The 20,159-nt window shown below is 42.9% G+C and overlaps 1 protein-coding gene across 1 annotated transcript; it reads left to right on the top strand.

Annotated features, from left to right (window-relative positions):
* Positions 1 to 3,180: 3,180 nt before the first annotated feature.
* Positions 3,181 to 18,183, top strand: LOC147888110 (uncharacterized). Its single transcript, XM_087393513.1, has 5 exons — positions 3,181 to 3,445; positions 12,078 to 12,155; positions 15,198 to 15,273; positions 17,136 to 17,209; positions 17,305 to 18,183. Exons 1-5 carry the CDS (start codon positions 3,380 to 3,382, stop codon positions 17,377 to 17,379), a joined length of 369 nt encoding a protein of 122 aa, XP_087249639.1. The 5' UTR covers positions 3,181 to 3,379; the 3' UTR covers positions 17,380 to 18,183.
* Positions 18,184 to 20,159: the final 1,976 nt, after the last annotated feature.

The following is a 20,159-nucleotide window of genomic DNA, read 5'->3' as shown; positions in this document are numbered from 1 at the left end:
GAACCCACGAATCCATCATCAGTTTAAGATTAATAGCTTGACTCCATTAGTCTGAATCTTGCAAAACATATCCATGATCGCATTACCAGATTCCCTATTCTAGATTTGGTTCCACATTTCAGATGGACTTTGTAGAGCAAAAGAACTAGGATCTAATGTTCCGTAGACTAAATTTTGTATTCGAGGGCAATCTACAAATATATACCGAGTCAAAACCTTGTATTTTGTGCTCCAAACTCCTTGAAGTCCATGTGTATCACCTTGTTTTGGGTCCATATTCCCAAATCAATTGAGTACAAGTTCATGATAAAGGACTTTATTAAATTTTCAAATAAAAAACTAGAATTTCAAATTCAAATCCAATCACATCCATGGACCGAACAAGGACCCATGGTTTGGATCTAGTTCCTCAGTCCAAGCCTGATCTGTGGTCTACCACCCAGTTCACTTATTCTGGATCATGCTTTGTAGGCTCCTAATATCGATTTAATGGGCCCAGCAATCCTATCAGGTAAGGAATGAATAACCTTGATTTGACTTTTGGATACTAGATTTTCAGTGACTCTTTGAAAAAAATTAACTATCTCATTATAAACAAGGAAGATTCTTTGAAAGCAAAGTGGAGAACACCAGCCTCGATCAACGTTTGATAGACATAACAAGAACCAACTTATAGAAGAAATCATGGAGCAAATCACCATATTCATCTATAGCAGTAAAGATCATTCCAAAAACCAAGAGATATAGGATCACAATGTGGGTTGTTGTAGAAGCAAGAGATTGCCACATTTAGTATATTATAGAGGAAAATGAAGTTTATACCATTGTACAGAGACAAAATTAATTCAAGCTTAAGATTAAGAACCAATCTCCAAGAGAAATAGGAATACAATGCGAGTTGTTGTACAAGTGAAGATTGCCACACTAAGTAAAAAGAGGAAAAAGAAATTTATACCACTGTACAGAGACAAAATTAATGCAATCTTTAAGATCAAGAACCAATCTCCACTAGCATAAAGAAGAAAATGACGTTCCAGGGATGAATATACAATTGTACAATAAGGAATAAGAAGTTGAATCCAACAACCATTAGATAGGCATCGAGAAGTCCTACTTATGAGAACAAAGTGTCACAAAGACCCTAGGAGGCGCACACACACACACACACACACAGAACACTGCCCAAAAACTCACATTGGAGCCCATACAAGTAACTACAACAAGTAATTCGCTAGCAGATGGAGAAAGCCAGTTGGGCAAAGATCATCAACACAAAGAGAGATTTAGAAAGCACCTGCTACATGAAACATTAGATCCACTATTCCTTAGCAACCAAAATAGCACTTACGATATTCGAATGAGGCAAACTCTATTAGAGGGCCATAGATATGGATAAGCAATGTAGAAGCAAGAGAGAGATTGTACCTTAGACTCTCATGTGGTTGTACAAAAGAAAACAAATCTAGAAAAATAACAAAAACAAGAAGCAACAAAACATAAAAGCATAAGGTTGAACACCATTACATCCTCATGGGGAGCAATGCTCTCTAGAGAGCCACGTCGCTTCATGAGAGATCAAAAGAAAAAGTTGGGGCTAGGCTATTCTACTGTTAAAATGTAGATTTTCCTTTTATATACCTTTCCATGAAGTCAGATAAAAAAGCATGAAAAGCCAAATCTTATGGATTTGAAGAAAAAGCCAAACCACATGAAAGTAAATAGTTTCCTATGTTACTATGGTTTTAAGTAACATGAAAGTAAACCATTAAGTAACATGAAAGTAAGTACTTTCTTATGCCACTGATGGCTAGATCTAGTAATGAGTATATCTACTATTGTAAAGTTTTTGCATTAGAGAAAACAAATTGAAAGATGTGGAAATAAAGCTATTGTAATACAACTCAAAGGTGCCCTTTTGTTTTATATGCATTCAAATGTAAATAGATATTGACTATAAAATACAACTTGCAAGCGCGCTTTAAAAAAATATATTCTTAATTCATAATAGTATTATGTCTTAGTATTATGCCTCCCATAGTATTGGAGAAAATAGATTTTAGGTAAGGAGAGAAAATAGATTTCAGGTAGGGAGAGAAAATAGTGAGTTGTTTTAACAAATGGTTAAATATACATATAATTTGATTTAAGGAGAAACTTAATTGAAAAGTCGTTTTCAATAGATGATTTCATAGGTGAAAGGTGGAGTAGGCCAATTAAGCTAAGGTCAAAGTGATAGATTTGAGATAGAGAGAGGAAATAGTAACTTTTTTGCACAAATGGTTAAATTGTTCTATACATAGAACTTGATTTATGGCCTTTTTTTTCAATGGAGAAATTCAATAGATTTCTTAGGTGAAAAGATGGAGTAGCCCAATTAAGCTATCAAATTTCATGCAAAGAAGGGACTTGAACTCAAGACATCCTTTACCCGCATAAGGCCTTTACAGTAGGCTATATGAAAATGTTGTGTAAGAAGTATGGTAAAAGGATTTTAAATTTTAACCCTAATAAATAAGAGGGTAGGGGGGGCCTTCAATCAGAAATAGAGGAATGTCCTCATCACTCTCTGTCTTGTTTATCCCTTCCTATGGACACCTACCCCACCCCCACCATGTATGTAGGTGGGCACCTTGTTCATGAGCTAATGATTCATATGCCAATCCCTTATCATCAATTTTATTTTGTTTTATTGATTTTATCTTGTAGATAAGGAGGTTTGCTTCAAGTTTAGGTAGTGATTAATGATCCTTGAGTGACCTGAGAGAGAGTATTGTCATGCATTCTTACAAATTTGAATTCCATGGGTGAAGAAGGGAGGTAGTCATGTGATGGCGACGATTAAGTTGGAATTCTCCAACTTGTAGTAGAATAGAGGTAATACTGTTTCCCATTAGATGAATAGCCTTGCAGTGGCATCTATGAGATCCTAAAGAGGGAGAGAGTTAATCGTAGCGGAAACTGAAAGAGCTTTGGAGCTCAAAGGGTTGTCTCTGTCTTGTACTATATTGTCGTGAAAGTTCGAAGTTGATTGAAGAGTGGGGACCGACTGAGTGAGATCCTCTGGGGAGAAATACGAGGTGAAGTTATGTGACACAACCTTGGGCAAAAAAATTCAGATGGAGGTGACCACTAGATGTCAAAGCCTAAGGTTGACTAAGGCATACATGAAAACATTTATCCAGCCAATTTTAAAAAAAAATTTTGCTCGTGAGCATCATCCTCTTACATTGTTTTCCATTCATCCCTTCCCTTAGAAACCTGCTATTCCCTTTGCCTCAAATAGATTTCCTCTGCGCTTGCCACTTTTCCTTCCCTCTTCCAATCCCCATCTTTTAGCTATGCGAATAGTACCTGCCTCAATAAGGTCTTGATTCCGAGTATGGGGTGGGAGAGCAATGGACGTTCCAACGATCCTGGTTTCGAAACCTTATGTGAGAATCGAAAGGTCTTTCTCCCCCTTGCCTTGCTCTAACGCCGCCTTTTTCTCTTGTGGGCGCTTTCCCTGGTGTGTTTATGTTTCACGTTGTTCTTCTTCATCTGAAAATCTCAATTAGAAATTGGGTTGTCGGATAAGTTGGGACTTGCGGAATAACTTGTCTGTTTACGGAGACGTGCCGTTTCTGTAGAAGGGTGGAACCTAATTTGCTTGTCCTGCAACATTATGCAAAATTTTACATGTATCGTGATAATCTCTGCTAGCTAACTGCTGGATGCTGTGAAACAGACTATTTACAAAATGGTATAAATGCATGCTTTCTATAGTTTCTGGTCCAAAGGGTCGTGCAGGGAGGTAGTTTATAGAAACGTGCTTGCAAGCTTGTAAACCTGGATACTCTCTCAATCAATGTGTTTTTGGAGGGTCGTACCTTATCTCCTATTCCCTCATGAAGCGAAGCGTGAGCTCTAAGGGGTTCTTTTGACATTAGAACGGATGATTTTTAGTCTGTGATCAAGGACTAAAATTTGGGAGCCGTGTACATCATTACATGATAGGATCCACTCTTGGCACATGGAGTTTTTCCTATTTTTCCTAGTTGTTGATTGGAGGTGTGATAGACACCTCTAGTTCTCCCATGGGATAATACTCTCATGTTGATTTCAGTTCTTCTTGGTCTCATAGCCTTTGAGATAGGTTAATAAACCTCTGTCATTATTCTCTTCTTTTCGGCTTTGTTATCTTCTTTTTGCTATCAAAGTTTCTGTTGCTTGGATAGAGATTTTAAACCTTAGTAAGCACTAGGTTTACCCAAGAAATTCTGAAATCTTTCGAACCCAGATGGTAGCTTATGCTTTGGCTGATGAGGAGGAGTTCTAGTGACATGGGACCCTAGGCCTTGTAGTTGGGACTTGACGAGGTCACCCTTCGGGGTGAGAGCTTGTGGCATGGCACGTAGGTTGTTATTGTGAGGCAGGCTAGTTCATGGTGGTCCAAACATTAGGCTCGGCGCTGGTCCTATTAATAAGTACTAACTCAAGGTTAGTACCCAAAGGCATATGAATTTTGTTGGAATAGCATGATGCATCTATCCAATTGCGATTATCAAGGCTTCTAGACTTGTGGAAACCCTTCTAGGGACATTGGGAAGGTGGGATCTCAAGAAAAGATTGGCTCTTAAGAGTAAAAGCTAGTGAGATGTTTGTCCCTATTGCTATAACAAGCTCTAGTAGTTGGGCCAGAGTACTCCTATGCATGAATGATGAACTAGCGATGTAGTATGAACAAAGCTTGGGAAATGGCTATAAGTTTGATCCATCGTTGCAACATGCTTAACTGGTTGTTGGCGGTTGTAGAAGGCTTCGGAGGGCAAATCTTTTCGTCAAGTGACAAGCTGCCCTGTTGACCCATGATTCAGATTCGTTGGGGATGAAAATGTTTAGACTTCACAGGCAGTTGTAGCTTGAATGAAGAGATTTTGGACTACCTTTTGATTAGCCTTCTCCTTTAGTGCTCACCTTCGTCATGGCTGAGTTTGCCCTTCACCTCCGGAGTGCCGATAGAAACTCAGTACGAAGACTTTGTATAAATGGATGCTCAAGTATGTGTGGGTGTGTGGATTTGTATGTGTGAGAGCATATTTTTATACTATGGTCTACACCCACTGTTGGGCGCTCGCTGATGATGTCAGTGGGGATGTCCTCATATCTTCCAGGTCCTGATGTTAAGCAATAGTTACATCGTTAACCTATGGGGATGTCATAGTAGCTAGTCCCTACTATGCATGATGGAGTTTATGGTTTTCAACCTTGTGAGTGACTATCATGAGATTGAAACTGCACTATGTTGTGTTTTTAGAGGATGAGTTTGGGAATGTTCCTGGATTCATCTAGGTATATAAAGGTATGCGCTGGTCACAAGGGAGCTGTAGAGATGATTTCAAAGGCAATGTGTGGTTATCACAGGTCAGCCCATAGGGACTCGCTCATTGATCAAATGACCTATTTATGATTGGACTGCACAGCTTGGTGATCAAGCTCATGGGACAGTCATGGACCGGCATAGGTTGCCTGAAGAAGACTTGATGATTGATACAGCAAGCTGTTGTGTTTCAGCACAAAGCCCAAGGTGCCATATAGGCCCGTGTTAGGTCATCTATTTGAAAATTCAACCGATTATCCCCTGAGGGATTTGGTGATACGGGAAGGTTTAGATGAACTGGTCTCTCTCAAACGACAAATGACATCTAGAGGTATGGAGGCTGTGATGATTGCTGTCTATAGGACTTGAATAAGTTGCAAGAACTCGGTTGATGGAGTTGGGAGTCATGTGGTAGCAATCATTGCCACAGGTGCATGCAGGAAAGGTTGTGTTCACATGCGGATTTGGAGGTTGTGCAGCTGGACTCAATGGGCATGGAGGTTTTGTGCAAGAGCCTTGTAGGCTACGGTGTGGCTGTCCTAGAGCAGGGTGAAACCAGCTCTAGTTGTGTGATGCTGGATTAGGACAACCAATCAACTTGCTGGTCTAGAGGCAGGGTATAGCTGTGATGGATGATCTGCTAGTTGTGAATTGCAATGAGGTATCACAAATTACAAGAGGAGGTTATTTGTGTGCATTGCAACAGTTGGAAACAACCTGTGATGATGATTACAAGAAGCAGGGTTGGTTCAAAAATTATGACCAAAACGGTTGGTCAACCGCATCTGAGGATGGATGGGAAAATTTCACAGAAAGCGCCAGCTTTCCTTTGTCACTATGCAAACATCAGGAGCATGCCTTGCCGATAGGATGAGATCCTCTGAATGCCTTTTTTAGTGGACTGACAACTGACTTTCCAATACTAAGGTTAGATATCTGGCCCACCAGTTGTTTCTGTACCATGTCTGAGTAACAAACCTTTGGCTTGACCTGCCTTTTTTGCACATTTGTTGGTACTGATTGAGGAGCTTCCAGTTTCCATGAATCGCAGCATTTTAAAATTGTCTATGATATCCTCACTTATTTGTTCCATTGGAAGGTTGTTTCCCATTGGTGTTGGTATGTACAGCAGAGGAGCTTGTATGTGCAAAGAGGTAGATAACCCCTCCAGGTGATACAAAGTTTGTCAGCACCCACTTTACAGCATAAAAGCTGCTCTGACCTTGACCCACAGCTACTGCTACTTTGGGTTGTGCCACTGCGGTGGGTTTCGTCCACTTCCTCCACTATTTCAGCCATACCCTTTACCTGTCTTGGAGGCATTATCTCTCTCGTTTTGAAGCTTTTTGTTGATGTTTGTGGTAGTGAATCAATACAATTATGGTACTGCATTTCGTTACAACTCCAATTATCTTATGTTCAATATTTTTGTTTTTGGGACTTTGTACTATCAAGCGAAGGCACTATGGTCTGCTGAAGTTGGCTCCGTAGCTCTCTTACCACAGGCCACTCAAAAAAAGGAGTCGTCACCTGTAGTGCCGGTGCCCAAATGCCTCTCAACTTCCTTTCCTAGAGAACAGGGAAGCACCTTCGCTTCCCTGCAGGGGACACTCGGCCATCAGAATCACAGGACTCATCTCAGAGTCCAATTCCTTCTCCGTCACTGGGGTTGAATGTCTGTTCAATGTCTGCAAATGGTGACACTTCCATAGCAATGAAAGAGAAAGCTTCTATTGAGATGACATCTAGCAGGATTAGCAATGGTAATGGCAATGACGATGGTGATGACAATGGTCAGTCTGGGTGTGGCGGAGAACTAACAGAGCAATCCAACTGCGTGAGGTAAAGCAAACTCCCCACCAAGCGTTGATACAGTGATAAATCAACTGGCTGAGATGGATCACGCACACTCAGCTTCAGACCGGTTTCCATGGGAGTCACTGCTGCTTTGCAATTTTCCATCTGAAAGCGTTTGAGCAGTTCCCTGCAATATTTCTCCTATGAAATAAAGATGCAGGTCTTTCCCTGCTTCACCTCAATCCCAAGAAAATAGTGAAGTATGCCCAAGTTAGTTATCTCGAACTCCTCCATGAGAAGTCTCTTGGCCTGAGCAACCTTCTTTGTATGATCCCTTGTAATGATGAGGTCATCCACATATAGAATCAATACTAGCCGCAAATCCCCCTGTGTGTTGAGATAAAAATTTGCCTCTAATGGACTCTGCTGAAGCCCTATCTTCTGAAAGAAACATTTATCGGTTGATACCAAGCTCGGGGGCCTGTTTCAGCCCGTATAAGGCCTTCTTCAGTTTGCAGACTTTTGATGGCGATCCTGGAATTTGAAATCGTGGTGGCTGTGCCTCATATACCTTGTCCTCCAGGGTACCATTCAAAAATGCAGACTTGACGTCCATTTGAAAAATAAGCCAATTGTGATGAGGAGCCAAGGCAATGATTGTCCGAATAGTCACCATTCTAGCTGTGCGGCAAGGTCTCGTCGAAGTCAAGTCCTTCTGACTGTGCATAGCCTTTCACCACCAATCTCGCTTTGTACTTGTCCAAGCTCCCATTTGACTTGAACTTAAGCTTGTACATCCATTTAGTCCCAATGACCTTCCACTTGGTTGGTTTGGGCACTAAATCCAAGTGTCATTTTTCATAATGGCATCCATCTCTACCTGCATGGCTTCCTGCCATTTTGGAATATCCTTCAGTTCTTGGAAGGATCGGGGCTCCTCAAGCTGAGCCACCATAGCGTAGTTCACGAAGGGAGTCTTCCTATTGCATTGAGACTGCCGCACTCTTGAACTGCTCTCAGGAATGTCCGTGACTTGTGAGTCTGCTAAAGTCTTCAAATACCATTGAGGTAGCTTCTTCTCTGATGGAGGTGCCTTTGATGGAGTTGTAGAATGGCATGCTTCTCCTCCTCCTCGAGGTCTTCAGTCGGCTTCACCTCTTGGATGGTGACCTTGGGTGGGGGTAATGCCGGAAGTTCAGGAACCTCTTCTGTAGGCTGTGGCTCTGACTCCTCAAAGATCACATCCCTATTGATAAGGATCTTCTTCTTTTCCGGGTCAAAAAGGTGATAGGCCTTGGATTCTTCATTGTATTCCACAAAGATACATTTTCGGATATGGGAATCAAAGCTTCGTCCGCTTATCTTTATGCACATGAACAAATGCATTGGAACCGAAAACCCGTAAATGAGATATCGTGGGCTTCTTACCATAGTAAGCTTCATATGGAGTCTTGTCATCAACAGCCTTGGTCTTGGTTCTATTGAGGATGTGAATGGCAGTGTTCATGGCTTCACCCTAGTAAGCTTTCGAGAGATTCCTCCCTTGCAACATGGTCAAACCTGTCTCTGTGACGGTCCTGTGCTTCCTCTCAGCAACTCCGTTCTGCGGGGATGTGCGAGCTATAGTGAGTTGTCTCTTGATCTCGTGCTTCTTGCAAAAATCCATTGAACTTGGTAGAAGTGAACTCTCCCCCTCTGTCGGTGGGGAAGGCTTTGATTTCCTCCCCACTCTCCTTCTCTCCCTGGGCCTTCTAGTCTTTGAATTTCTGATAAGCTTGAGACTTCTTGGCCAGGCAGAATACCCACGTCATGCAACTGAAATCATCCACAAATAAAAGAGAATACCGCGAACCTGCGAATGAATTTGTCAACATTGGGCCGCAGATGTCGGCGTGAACCAACTCAAGCGGCTTCTTGGCCCAAGATGAGGCCTCCTATGGGGAACTTGTCCCTGTGTTGCTTGCCCTCCAAGCAAGCCCTGCAAACACGATCATTGCTTGCAATCGGTGGAAGTCCACCCACCATCTTTGTCTTCTGCATCTCGGCGAGAGTGCATGGTTAACGTGACCGAACCGCTTATGTCACAATCTGGATCTACCACGGTTCCTGTGCACCAATAGAGCGTCGAGCCGATATAGCCCATGCTTCTCGACTCTTGGAGCTACTACCTTTCCGTTCCCCTTGGATGTGACAGTGACTTTGCCGTTGTCGAATAAGACCTACATATTGTGCTTGTCTATCTGACTGACAGACAACAGGTTCTTGCACAAGGTCGGTACATACAGTACACTGGAAATCAGCTCCTTGTTTCTTGCAATCGTGATGAATGGAATACTACTGACACCCTTCATAGGGCATGTCCGGTTATTCCTCACAGCGACCTTGGAATCGGGATGCGTACCTTCCATGGTTTTGAACCACTCCTTGTTGGACATGTGCTTTGAAGCTCCACTGTCCACGTACCAGTCTACCTTTCCTTCACTAACTGCATACTTAGTGATGATGAAGAGAGCGCCAGTCGTGACGTTTTCCGATTCAGTCTTTGGCTCCTCCTTGGACTTGGACTCCTTTCGCTTGAGATCCACCTTCTTCTTGCAGCACTCTTTAGTAAAATGACCAAGCTTCTCACAGTAGAAGCACTTCATCTGCCTCTTTTTCTCTGCATCCTTGGTCTTGCTGTTGTTCTTGGAGTCTTTGAACTTACCCTTGCCGGGCTTGTCTCTTGCCACGAGAGCTTTCTTGTCCAATTGAGTAAATAGCTTTTCCCGAGCCTCTTCCTGCAATAGTAAAGGGCCAAGCTCAATGGCAACAATCCTAGATGACTTGAGTCTACCTTCTGACCAACTGCCGCGAGCTGGTCCCTTACCACCTTGACTTTTATTAGATTGTCCATCTCATTCATGTCCAGATTGTACAAATCATGCCATGCTGTTTATTTCCTGCATTCGCCTTGCTGTTTCTGCATATTTTCTCCCATGGTTATTTGCCGCAATAAAAGCAAGCTCCTTTGTGTTGCGTTGCCCGGCTTACTTTTGGAGTTTTGAGCATTTTTTGGCCATAGTCTCAAATATTGGTGGTTCTTGACATTTAGTTGCATAATGGTGTATCTGAATAACTCCAGTTTAGCTTATATGGTGGACATGGGGTAGTGACGTGATATTCCTGCCTTGGACTCCCGCAGCCGCTGTATTCGGAACAACAGGAACCCTAAACACCTCCTATTTTTTTATTTTTTATTTTTGTTTTAGATCTTTTTTCTTTCCGGGGCGGGGGGAGGTTGGGAAAGCCCAGGGGGGCAGGGTCACTTAAGTCACTCCATTGAGGAGGCTGTTAAATTACAACGGATGATTTTGAACGTAGAACATCTTGGCCTTTATGTTGGCTCTAATTTCTGTGAAGCAAAGATATCTTATATGCTCATCATGCCATCACTATTTGAGGGTTTGTTATGCAAGTTTTAGTCTTTTCATTGTATTTAATTCTTATTAGCTCATGTGTGTAACACACCATTGAGTTCTTATTTTCTTCTTTCACCATAGACGATGCTATTTATCTCACTGTAAACCATGCCTTTTCTCTTCTTTCACTATAGACCATGCCTATTGATGTATATTGTTGGCCATAATTTATAGTTTATAGGATTGTCTTCTGAAAATGTTGTTTGTTGATGATGGCTGTCCTTTTAGATGACCATTGGTGTGTGGATACATGATGTTGGACAAAATCTGATGTTTTATGTTCGGGAGAATTTTCAGCCATGAATCATAATGTATGAAATGTTTTGCATGGTAAGTGTAATACTGCTGGCATGATGATATGGTCTTCCTTTACTGTCTTTATTTCCACATTTTGTATTCCCAAGGAGCCCTTCCTGTTTCCTGGTAACTATTTCTTTTGGATTAGATGTCATAATCAGAGACATTTGTATTGAAATCGTTTTTTTCTCCAAGACGTTAATATTATACATTCTGAGCTTGAATATGTGATAAAACCCGCCGTTATGGTCCATTAAATGTGTCAACACTGAACTGAACATATGTTTATAGTTGTGGCTTGCACCTAGCCTTGGGCACTTGTTAGAAATGACCCAACAGAGGGTACACACAGCGGAAGACTTATAGTAATAACCAGGAGCTCACACAGTGTGGTGTGGGGTGTGGAATCACAAACTTCTTTACTTAATGTGCATCACATAGATGTGCATACTCATCAATAGACAATGAACCAGCTAGATATAGAAGACACCAAAACTTATATATTTCCGTCCAAAACTATGGACACAATACAAAAGAGATAGATCCAGAGTCCCACCAATGGTGTGGTCCTCTGATCTAGCCACAAGGTCCTTCTCCTATCTGCCGGCTATCTCTAGACTCGAGTCCGCGTGCTCCACCTCGAGCTTCTGTAGACTTTCCGTCCAGTGTGTTCTTCTCCACCTTACTGCCTATGAATCAGCCTAGGTGGGCAGCCCCTGCCAAGCTTTGTCTGCAGCACACCAGCCTCTCTCCTGGCCGACCCATGTGCTGGTCTGTCCCGCCTCTGCTGCGCCACTCTGATCTGCCCACTTGCAGGCCCGCTCCATCACTTGGATGCCCCGCCATCTGCATTGTAGTTCGCGCCATCTGTTGCAGCCTTCTTCTCTTGTGAGGTGCTGCCCATGTGGCAGCCCCCTCTCTCTCTTCTCTGGGCATCTTCTGCCCTAGGTCTCCCTCCCCCACGCTCTCCTCATTTGGGGGCTTACAGATGGGGAGGTGACCTTTCCAACACTGATAGGGATGCCATAGCATTAATTGAAAGTTTAGTGGAATTTGTGAGTTGAAGCTTTGTAGGTGAAAACTTCTGAATTGACGATGTTGATGTCTATAAGACTTAGGTTGGTACGAGGATGTGCTTTCACTGATCTATAATTCTTTTGTATGAGCAGGATTTTTATAGGGTGCTTGAAGTTGACTATGATGCGACAGAAGAATCGATAAGGACAAATTACTTGCGCCTTGCATTGGTCTCTCTCTCTCTCTCTCTCTTTCTCTCTCTCTCTCTATATCTATCTATCTATCTATCTATCTATCTAATATATATTCTAAAAACAATAAAAACTCTAAATTTGTACGATTGGATCTTACAAAGGTATATATATGTCTGCCTGTGCTTGGCTTCTTCCTGCATTATTAGGAAACAGCGTGCAATAATCTAAGATTGTCTGAGCAATTCTGAATGCAAGTGTTGTCATAAAGTGCTAAAGATGTCACTCTCAATGTTTGCCTTTGAGATGTGGACTACTGGGTGCCCTAGTGACAGCTTCAATCGTGCATCTTGCAAAGGGTATTCTAAGATGTTTGGGAAATTTCCTATATGTTGGGTTGTGTGGTGAGAGAAGGTTAAAACTTTTCTTAGGCATCCTTTAGGGAAGTGTTTTGTCTTGTTTATGCTCCTTACCTAGATCATGATGCTCAGTTGGAGCGAATCATTTGTAGTAGATATCTTTTATGTACTACTCTTATATGAATTAACTAACCTTGGGTAAGTCAATTATAGACAAACTGCAGATGCAGTAGGCTAAAGTTCTTGTTGGACTATTGAAGACTAAAGCTGATCACATCTCGGATTTTGTTATTGAGTTTTGTGTTAGTTACGATTGCATCTTACTTGATTATCCTAGCAAAAGAATTCCCAATAGTTGTGTCCTCTCAGGTGTTCAAGTTAACTTATCTCTTTTCAAATGTAGTAAATGTCATCCACCTCTTTTATTCAGGTGCTGATGCCTAAAGGTGGACAAGGAACATCTAATAATTCCATATTGTAAAGTGTCCGAATCTATCCCAAAGATGTAAGGAGAGGTAATAGCCAACCAAATGTAGTAAACACCATCTACCTCATTTATTCAGGTGCTGATGCATGAAGGTGTACAGGGAACATCTAGTAATTCCATAATGTAAAGTGTCTGAATCCATCCCAAAGATGTAAGGACAGGTAATAACCAACCTAGGGATCCCTGCTAGCATTTTGGGAGCTCTAGGGAGCTACATGTGGCTAGACTGTAGGGCACGGGGACCCTCCTAGGCGTCATTCCTTCGGTCTTCCACCGAGTGATACTTGGCCCCAATAGTGGTATTAGAGCCTAGCTCTGCCATGCAAACTAGCACCTGCAGAGAGATGAGAGGTGTTTGCTTGTGACGATTTAGCTGACAATGCAGCTATAATATGGCACTCGTATCAACTGGTTCTCTGCTCTAGCACTATTGGGGGGGTGGCAGCAGTACCAAATAATGGTGTCTAACATGATCCCTACGGGATGTGGCAACCGGTAGCTAGTGTGTTGAAGGGACTTCCACATGTGGACCAGTGCTGGTGTGCATACAGGTCACGTTGGGCTTCTGACAACAAATAATCCAATATTGGCGGAAATTGTGTACTTGAAGCTGAACGTAGGGAGAAATTGGCTGAGGGGTGGCTGGGATAGAGTGGGATGTGTGCGTGTGCGCCCCCCCTCCCGCCCCCCCCTTCTCTCTCTCTCTCTCTCTCTCTCTCTCTCTCTCTCCATGCACACACACACATTTTATACCATGTATATGTGAGGGCGGGGGGGGCAATTGTGTACCTGAAAATGTATGTATCAATTAGGGAGAAAGTGGCTTTTGAGGGTTGGTTTGGATACGGTGTTGTTGTAGGGTGTTTTTTTGGGGGGGTGGGGCGCTCTCTCAACCTCAGATCAAGGATGTATACATTGCAGCATGCCTCAGATCAAGGATGTATACATTGCAGCATGCTATCTCAGATCAGGTGTATACATTGCAGCATGCTACTTCCCTCCATAGACATTAGACTTTGCTGTACGATTACTCAGTGTGAGGACAAACATCCCCTTTCCTAGTACTGTATGATGAGATTCAGAGACCCAACAGGTGGGAGATGTCCTACTTATCTGGGACTTCCAACTCTAGGACCAGAGACACACAGGCAGAGATCCTAGACTTTTAGGGAGATGCCATAGCACTACCAGACCTCCAGCTTGGAGAGTTTAGTTGCAGATCTGAGGACACACACACAGGATCCTTCATCATGCAATATGGAAGACAATTGCTAGATATGTGTACCAGTCATGAAACAATGGGTTACAGAGGTGGCCAGGCTCATAAAGATATACGTGTTGCTCACACGGAGCGGTCACAGTGTGGTTGACTAAATCGTGGGATCTCCTGCTTTCAGATCATATATCTCTGAGTGCTTAATCGACCCCCTTGTGCCAGGAGCCGATCACTCACACTTATTCTTTGACCCAACCATTCCATCATCTACTCCCCAAGCCGTGTGGTTTTTTTTTTTGTGTGTGTGTGTGTGTGTGTGAGAGAGAGAGAGAGAGAGAGAGAGAGAGAGAGAGAGAGAGAGGAGGAGAGGAGATGAGATGCCAAAGACATGCCATTTGCAGTATGCACATAAGATAAGATCTATCAATGGTTTTCAGTCTTAAATCCCTCCTTGGAGCTTTTAAAACCAGCTTTCATGGGAGAGCTAATCAACAAATTTCCCATGTTTCGTGGAATCGGGTGTGTCAGCAAACAAGCTTTCACTGTGAATGCGATTTATGGGATATAGGGTCTGATGATAAAGAGGTCGCAAAACACATGAACAAGCACTATTGTTTAATTATCTTCATAGCTCAGCCTAGGAACATTATTAGTGAGAGGTCTTTAAGTGCTTTGTGGTGCAGCAACCAGAGTACTAAGTAGCATTTGAGATACGTACTCACTTCTGCATTCTACAAGGACCCTCCATACAATATCTCCTCAACATGGTCAAAGACTGGTTGCTGTGCTGATCTTATCCCGTTCAGTTAGTTAAAATGAGAATGTACTGTGTTTCCATTGTCATGCTTTGAAGTCTTTCAAACCATCTTGGTAGCCATCTAAGAGGGATTATACAGACTTGTTTGTTCTTACTCCTTTTACACTTGGCAGCTTATCATCTAATTTTCAAGGGCACAAGCTTTCTGAACTGAATTCTCTTTGTTTCTTGGAATCAAGAAATTGTTTGTTGTGTTTTGCAGAAGTGGCATCCTGACAAGCATAAGGGAGATGAATTTGCCACTGCAAAATTTCAGGAAATAAATGAGGCTTATAAAGGTATTCTTGAAGCCCTGGTCTGCGGATATGCTGTTTCAATGATGCCTCCCAGGCCTCGGATTATTTTGCATTATTTTCACACTTGCGATCAGTCTGTTTATTTGTTGTTGGAGTTGCGAGAGGTGCAATGTCTCAACAACACACCCACCCACACACAAAGTGCACTGGGTGCAGGGGTTCCACTTCGTGCCCATTAGCCATGCACATGTCAGAGCATCCAAAAGTCCTGCGGGGGGGGGGGGGGGGGGGGGGCAGGGGTTGTGGGGGGGCGGGGGATTAGGGCCCTTACATCACTCAACATATATAAGGGACATTTAGCACATTTTTTATATATGGAACTATTCAAGTCCCGCTTTTTACACGTTTCACTTCAGCGCGGCCCTCCGAGGGGGGACACACACATTAGGCCTTTCTCCAACAGGCTCCCATGGGCCAAAAGCCCTCGCAGCAGTGCGTTCTGGACAACCCAATATCAACTTTGATTACACGACCACCATGATCACAGCACTTGGTCCATCAACAAGAACATCAGCCGCCGCCAGTCTCTGCACCAGCCACGAGGTCCACACAGCGTCAGCATCAGCCATGGGTCGCCACATCCTGTAGCTGCAGCCCCGCCGCCAATCACGCATGCACAGCTGTCAGAACAGAGCGCACCCACCCTGCGTCCACGGGTAGGCAAAGAGCACCAGTCATACCCACATTTCAGTCTCCTCAGACAGGACAGCCGCAACACATCAGCCGTGAGCAGGTGTAAATCTCACAATCTGCACAGGTGTCAGTCCACAGCCTGCCAGAACAGCCAGCTCTGATACCATGTTAGAATTGAGAGGTGCCATGTGTCAACAATGCACACACCTACACACAAAGTGCACCAGGTGCAGGGGTCCCACACCCTGCCCCATAGCCATGCACAGATTAGAGCATCCAAAAGGCCCCAGGGGGATGATCAATGGCCCTCACACATACACATATACATTTAGTTAGATTTTTTATATATGGGACTATTCAAGCCCCCTTTTTGAGACGTGTCACTTTAGCGTGATCCTCGTAGGGGTGAGGCACACACTAGGCCTTTCTCCAATATTTCTCTGTTTTATTTTGAGTAGGTGATAGTCCTGATTTTGTTAACTATAAGCTTTTACTCTTTGGGTGATTTGAAGAGGATAACAAACTACCCATCTTGTATACTTTCGTTGGGCATATTTTTAAATGGCCTTATGGTGCATTTCCCTGGTTGAAAAATTAGCAGCTTGGTTTCTGAACTTGGACCCATTTTCATTTTAGCCTTTTATGCTGTAGTGACTCTGAATTTGGTTAAATTATCTGCTTATTAGATTCAGCTTATCTGGTACATGACGCCGTCCTACTCTTTCTTCTCTTTAGTTCCTGCTGTTTAAAAGTAGTAAAAAAGAAACCCATAAACACAACACGCCATGTCAAGTTTTTCATGGTTGAACAAGATGCTGCAATATGCTTGACTCCCACTCATTCCATGCTGTATCTTGTCCATCCATGTGCTGCAATCCCATGTATTTGTTGTCGTGTTGTGCAAGTTAGTTCCTGCCCTGTGACGATAGTCTGCATATCTAAATCTGCATGTCTCAGGAACCTTTAAACTACACCTGGCTTTCTTGGATAAGCTATTCTTGCTGTATTTTGAGGCTTAGCAGCTTTTGCTTTTTGTTGAGAGTCTCTCTCTCTCTCTCTCTCTCTCTCTCTCTCTCTTTCAATGATCATTTCTTTCAAACCTGACACCCTCTTGCAATGGCACCTCAAAGTGTTTTCGTGGTGTATGTGCAAGTTGGTAATTGAGTTTTTCTGAAGCTGCATGATTGACTCTGCTCTCTTGTCCTCAACAGTGCTAAGTGATCCTGTTAAACGCCTTGACTATGATTCAAGAGGAGATATTGATATTCAGCACTACACAATAATTGTAAGGATCAAAAGTACATTCTGGATGTTGCTTTAGTTTTGTGCATAATTTCAAAGATGTGCTCTGACTTTCAATGTTGGTGAACGTCTAAGCAGGAATACCTCAATCGGTTCAAAGGTTTGATATTGACTTGCAATGGACTTGGCATTGAAAATTCACCACAGTGGTAGGAATGCCAGTTGTATGCATTGGGCAGCATATGTATTCATGGATTTTTCGACTATTGATCTGAAGTTCAGATGCACCCATTTCTACAGGGCAGATCATTTGGTGCAAGTAGGCTATGATCCACAGTAAGCAAAGCTTGGATCTTGCCTGTATCCTGTTGGATTTTTTAATCCGGTATCTCTGAATTATCATATTGATATAAAGGAAGTTACAGGTTTGGCTCTACTCAGGTGCATAGCTTTCCTATTATCTGGCGCATGGAGCCCTTTCGTCAGTCTTATGCCACTCAAAGGGTTAAGTGGCAGGGGCTGGTGACATGCTGATGCTTTCCTGATCAATGTAGGAATACAGACATGGACAGTTTCTTAAGAGGTGGTTCCCTGCATAGATTGTAATCCTATTGTTGTGATGGCTCGATAAAGGCAGAAGTAATAAGTTCGTCTTTATCTGTATCATGCATGGATTTATTATGTGCTTAACCTTGCAGTTCTGCACGCTGGTTATTGGGGATGGATTCACTAAGACCTTACATTGCCGACTGGCATTACAACATTTAGAATCAAATGTGATGCTTGACATGCAAGACATACTGCTGCTTGGGTGAAACACTTCGTAAGCATTCGACTGTAGAATATTTCACATGCATGCATACACATGTGCACAAAGCTCATCCACAAATGCGCCTTGCTTTGAAATGTGTGCATGCATTTATACATTTTCACAAACACTTTTAATCCAAAGATAAGCTTCTTTGGCAATCAAATATGGACATACAGTACATTATGTGCACACTTGAGTACATCATGTGTACACTTGGCACACAAACTTCAATAAGAGAAACAAACATTGTTTTTGTTGTGGTTAAAGGGTCAATGCCTCACAAGCCTCACTTGTGAGCACGAGGAGGATCCTGGGGCCCTATGGTTGTGAAAGTGGTTCAGACCTAATTGATCATGAGTTGCCTTCTTCTTCCAATTGCCAGAGTCGAGAACACTGATGCCGGCTTTGTCTAAGCTTGATAACCATGCCTCTTTTTACCTCCCTTTCTCTACTATCAGACTTTGACCTAATATTTTGATAAGATTATAAGAGCTAGCTTTCTAAGAGCCTAAACGCTAAGTAACAGGACTTTGCTAGATTCAAGCTTCATCTATTTACTTAGCCAGCCTTTTTAGTTCTCAAATCCTACGCAGCCACGTGGTTACTAGTAGATCGTTAGATCACCCCATTATTAGTTGAGCTTGCTTTTACAAACTTCACGCATTAGTAGAGCTTTTCCAAAAGCCCAGAAGCAGTATAGCGGTCATACAGCTTTGAAGGTCCCCGGCTCCGGTCTCGCAGTTCGTATCTTTCTTCATGTTTGCGATTACCCTGCTTCTTCAAAGGTGTCGATATGATCAACGCGATGCATAGATAGCTGTATATGATCGGAATAGTTGTTCAATCATCTTGTCGTAATTCGTTGGCCAGTATCGTACCAGCTGAGCAGAGACAGAGAAAGAATCACCTCTCATCTCATCTCGAATGGATTTCCCAGTGTTCTTTTAAAAGTTAATCTAAAATCAGCCACAGAAAGCCGATGCGCTTTCTAAAGGTACAACTAAAATTGACAATTTCAACCCGTTTTGAAAGTTAACGTAATCATCGACAGGAGTGGAATCACTCGATTGAAAGAGAACAAATCAACAACAGCTTCAGGATTGGCAATTTCAATCTTGTTTGTCTCAAAAGCAGCTGCAGCAATATGGCGTGCAGAGGCCTGGCGTGAAGTTGATGTGCGGCTTTGGCGATATAATCGTGTCCAATCTGTAGTCGGTTCTCTCAGATTGTATTTCGGAATCAAATCCTTGTCCTCTCTAACCTCCACCACCTCTATTGATTACGTTTTGCGCTCACCTTTCCTGCTTCCCATCTCCACGGTAAATACCATAGAGAATCCGTATTTTTTTGGGAAGACTGTATGCCGTGTGTGGAAATGCTTGCGGTTGGAGGAAGCTCAACAGTGCAGAAAGGGTGGTTGTAAGCATTCCAACAGAGGAGGGTTATTAGTCTCCCAGCAACTATGCCGGTGTAGGTGCCCCTGGATCTGAAGCCTACAACCGCAAAGATGTTGTCGGGGGTAAATCAATCTGAAAGGCGTTGCGTCGGGAACAGCAATTGTAGAGGAGTGAGGGAGGGTGAGATCGTAGGAGGCAGCTTTGAAGTGGGTAGAGTTGATGATGAGGACGGCGGGGGAGAAGGTGAGCAAGGAGGGTAGAACCTAAGCAAAACGGGCAATGATGCCTGGAAGATTGAAGTGGGCGTGACAGAAGCAACTGCATTGGCGAAATGAAGGGTGCGTTGGAGTTGACAAAAGCAACTGCATGCTTTGCTCTAGGATGGGTTTCTCTGTGTATAATAAACCTGCTTTGTTCACGTCTGAGAGAAGGCGATGATGATTCCAAGCACTCTCGATGTTTTTTGTTACAACTTTAAGATTAGCGACAATACAATGTACCGTCTTCCATCACCAGCAGAAACATTAGCGATACTTCTTGAAGCCTGCGCTTTGCAAGAGCTTTCGGATTAAAAAAATCAATCGCTCTTCGGAGACATCTGATATAAAATAAATAAACACGTTCACATTGCTTACGCCATGCAGGCTTGGAGAACTTTGGAGTGTTCTCCTCTCGTGCAAGAGCTCTGGGAGTGGTGTTGGCTTCCACTTCGGAAACATCATCGTCCGATCCATTAGTGTTTCCAAATCTTGAAGATGCAAATTGCCAACTTGCTGAGATTTTGA

Source organism: Dipteris shenzhenensis, chromosome 22, assembly GCF_047967505.1.
Source record: "Dipteris shenzhenensis isolate YYH24624 ecotype China chromosome 22, Dip_SZ_1.0, whole genome shotgun sequence".
NCBI classification, from domain to species: Eukaryota; Viridiplantae; Streptophyta; class Polypodiopsida; order Gleicheniales; family Dipteridaceae; genus Dipteris; species Dipteris shenzhenensis.
This window is presented reverse-complemented; position numbering and strand designations above follow the sequence as displayed.

What these genes read in the sequence shown, in the direction of transcription:
- LOC147888110 (XM_087393513.1), top strand. Translation starts at nt 3,380, where the DNA reads ATGGGGTGGGAGAGCAATGGACGTTCCAACGATCCTGGTTTCGAAACC. An exon ending in CCTTATGTGAGAATCGAAAG is followed by an intron (nt 3,446 to 12,077) that starts GTCTTTCTCCCC and finishes TTGTATGAGCAG; the next exon opens with GATTTTTATAGGGTGCTTGA. An exon ending in ATTACTTGCGCCTTGCATTG is followed by an intron (nt 12,156 to 15,197) that starts GTCTCTCTCTCT and finishes TGTGTTTTGCAG; the next exon opens with AAGTGGCATCCTGACAAGCA.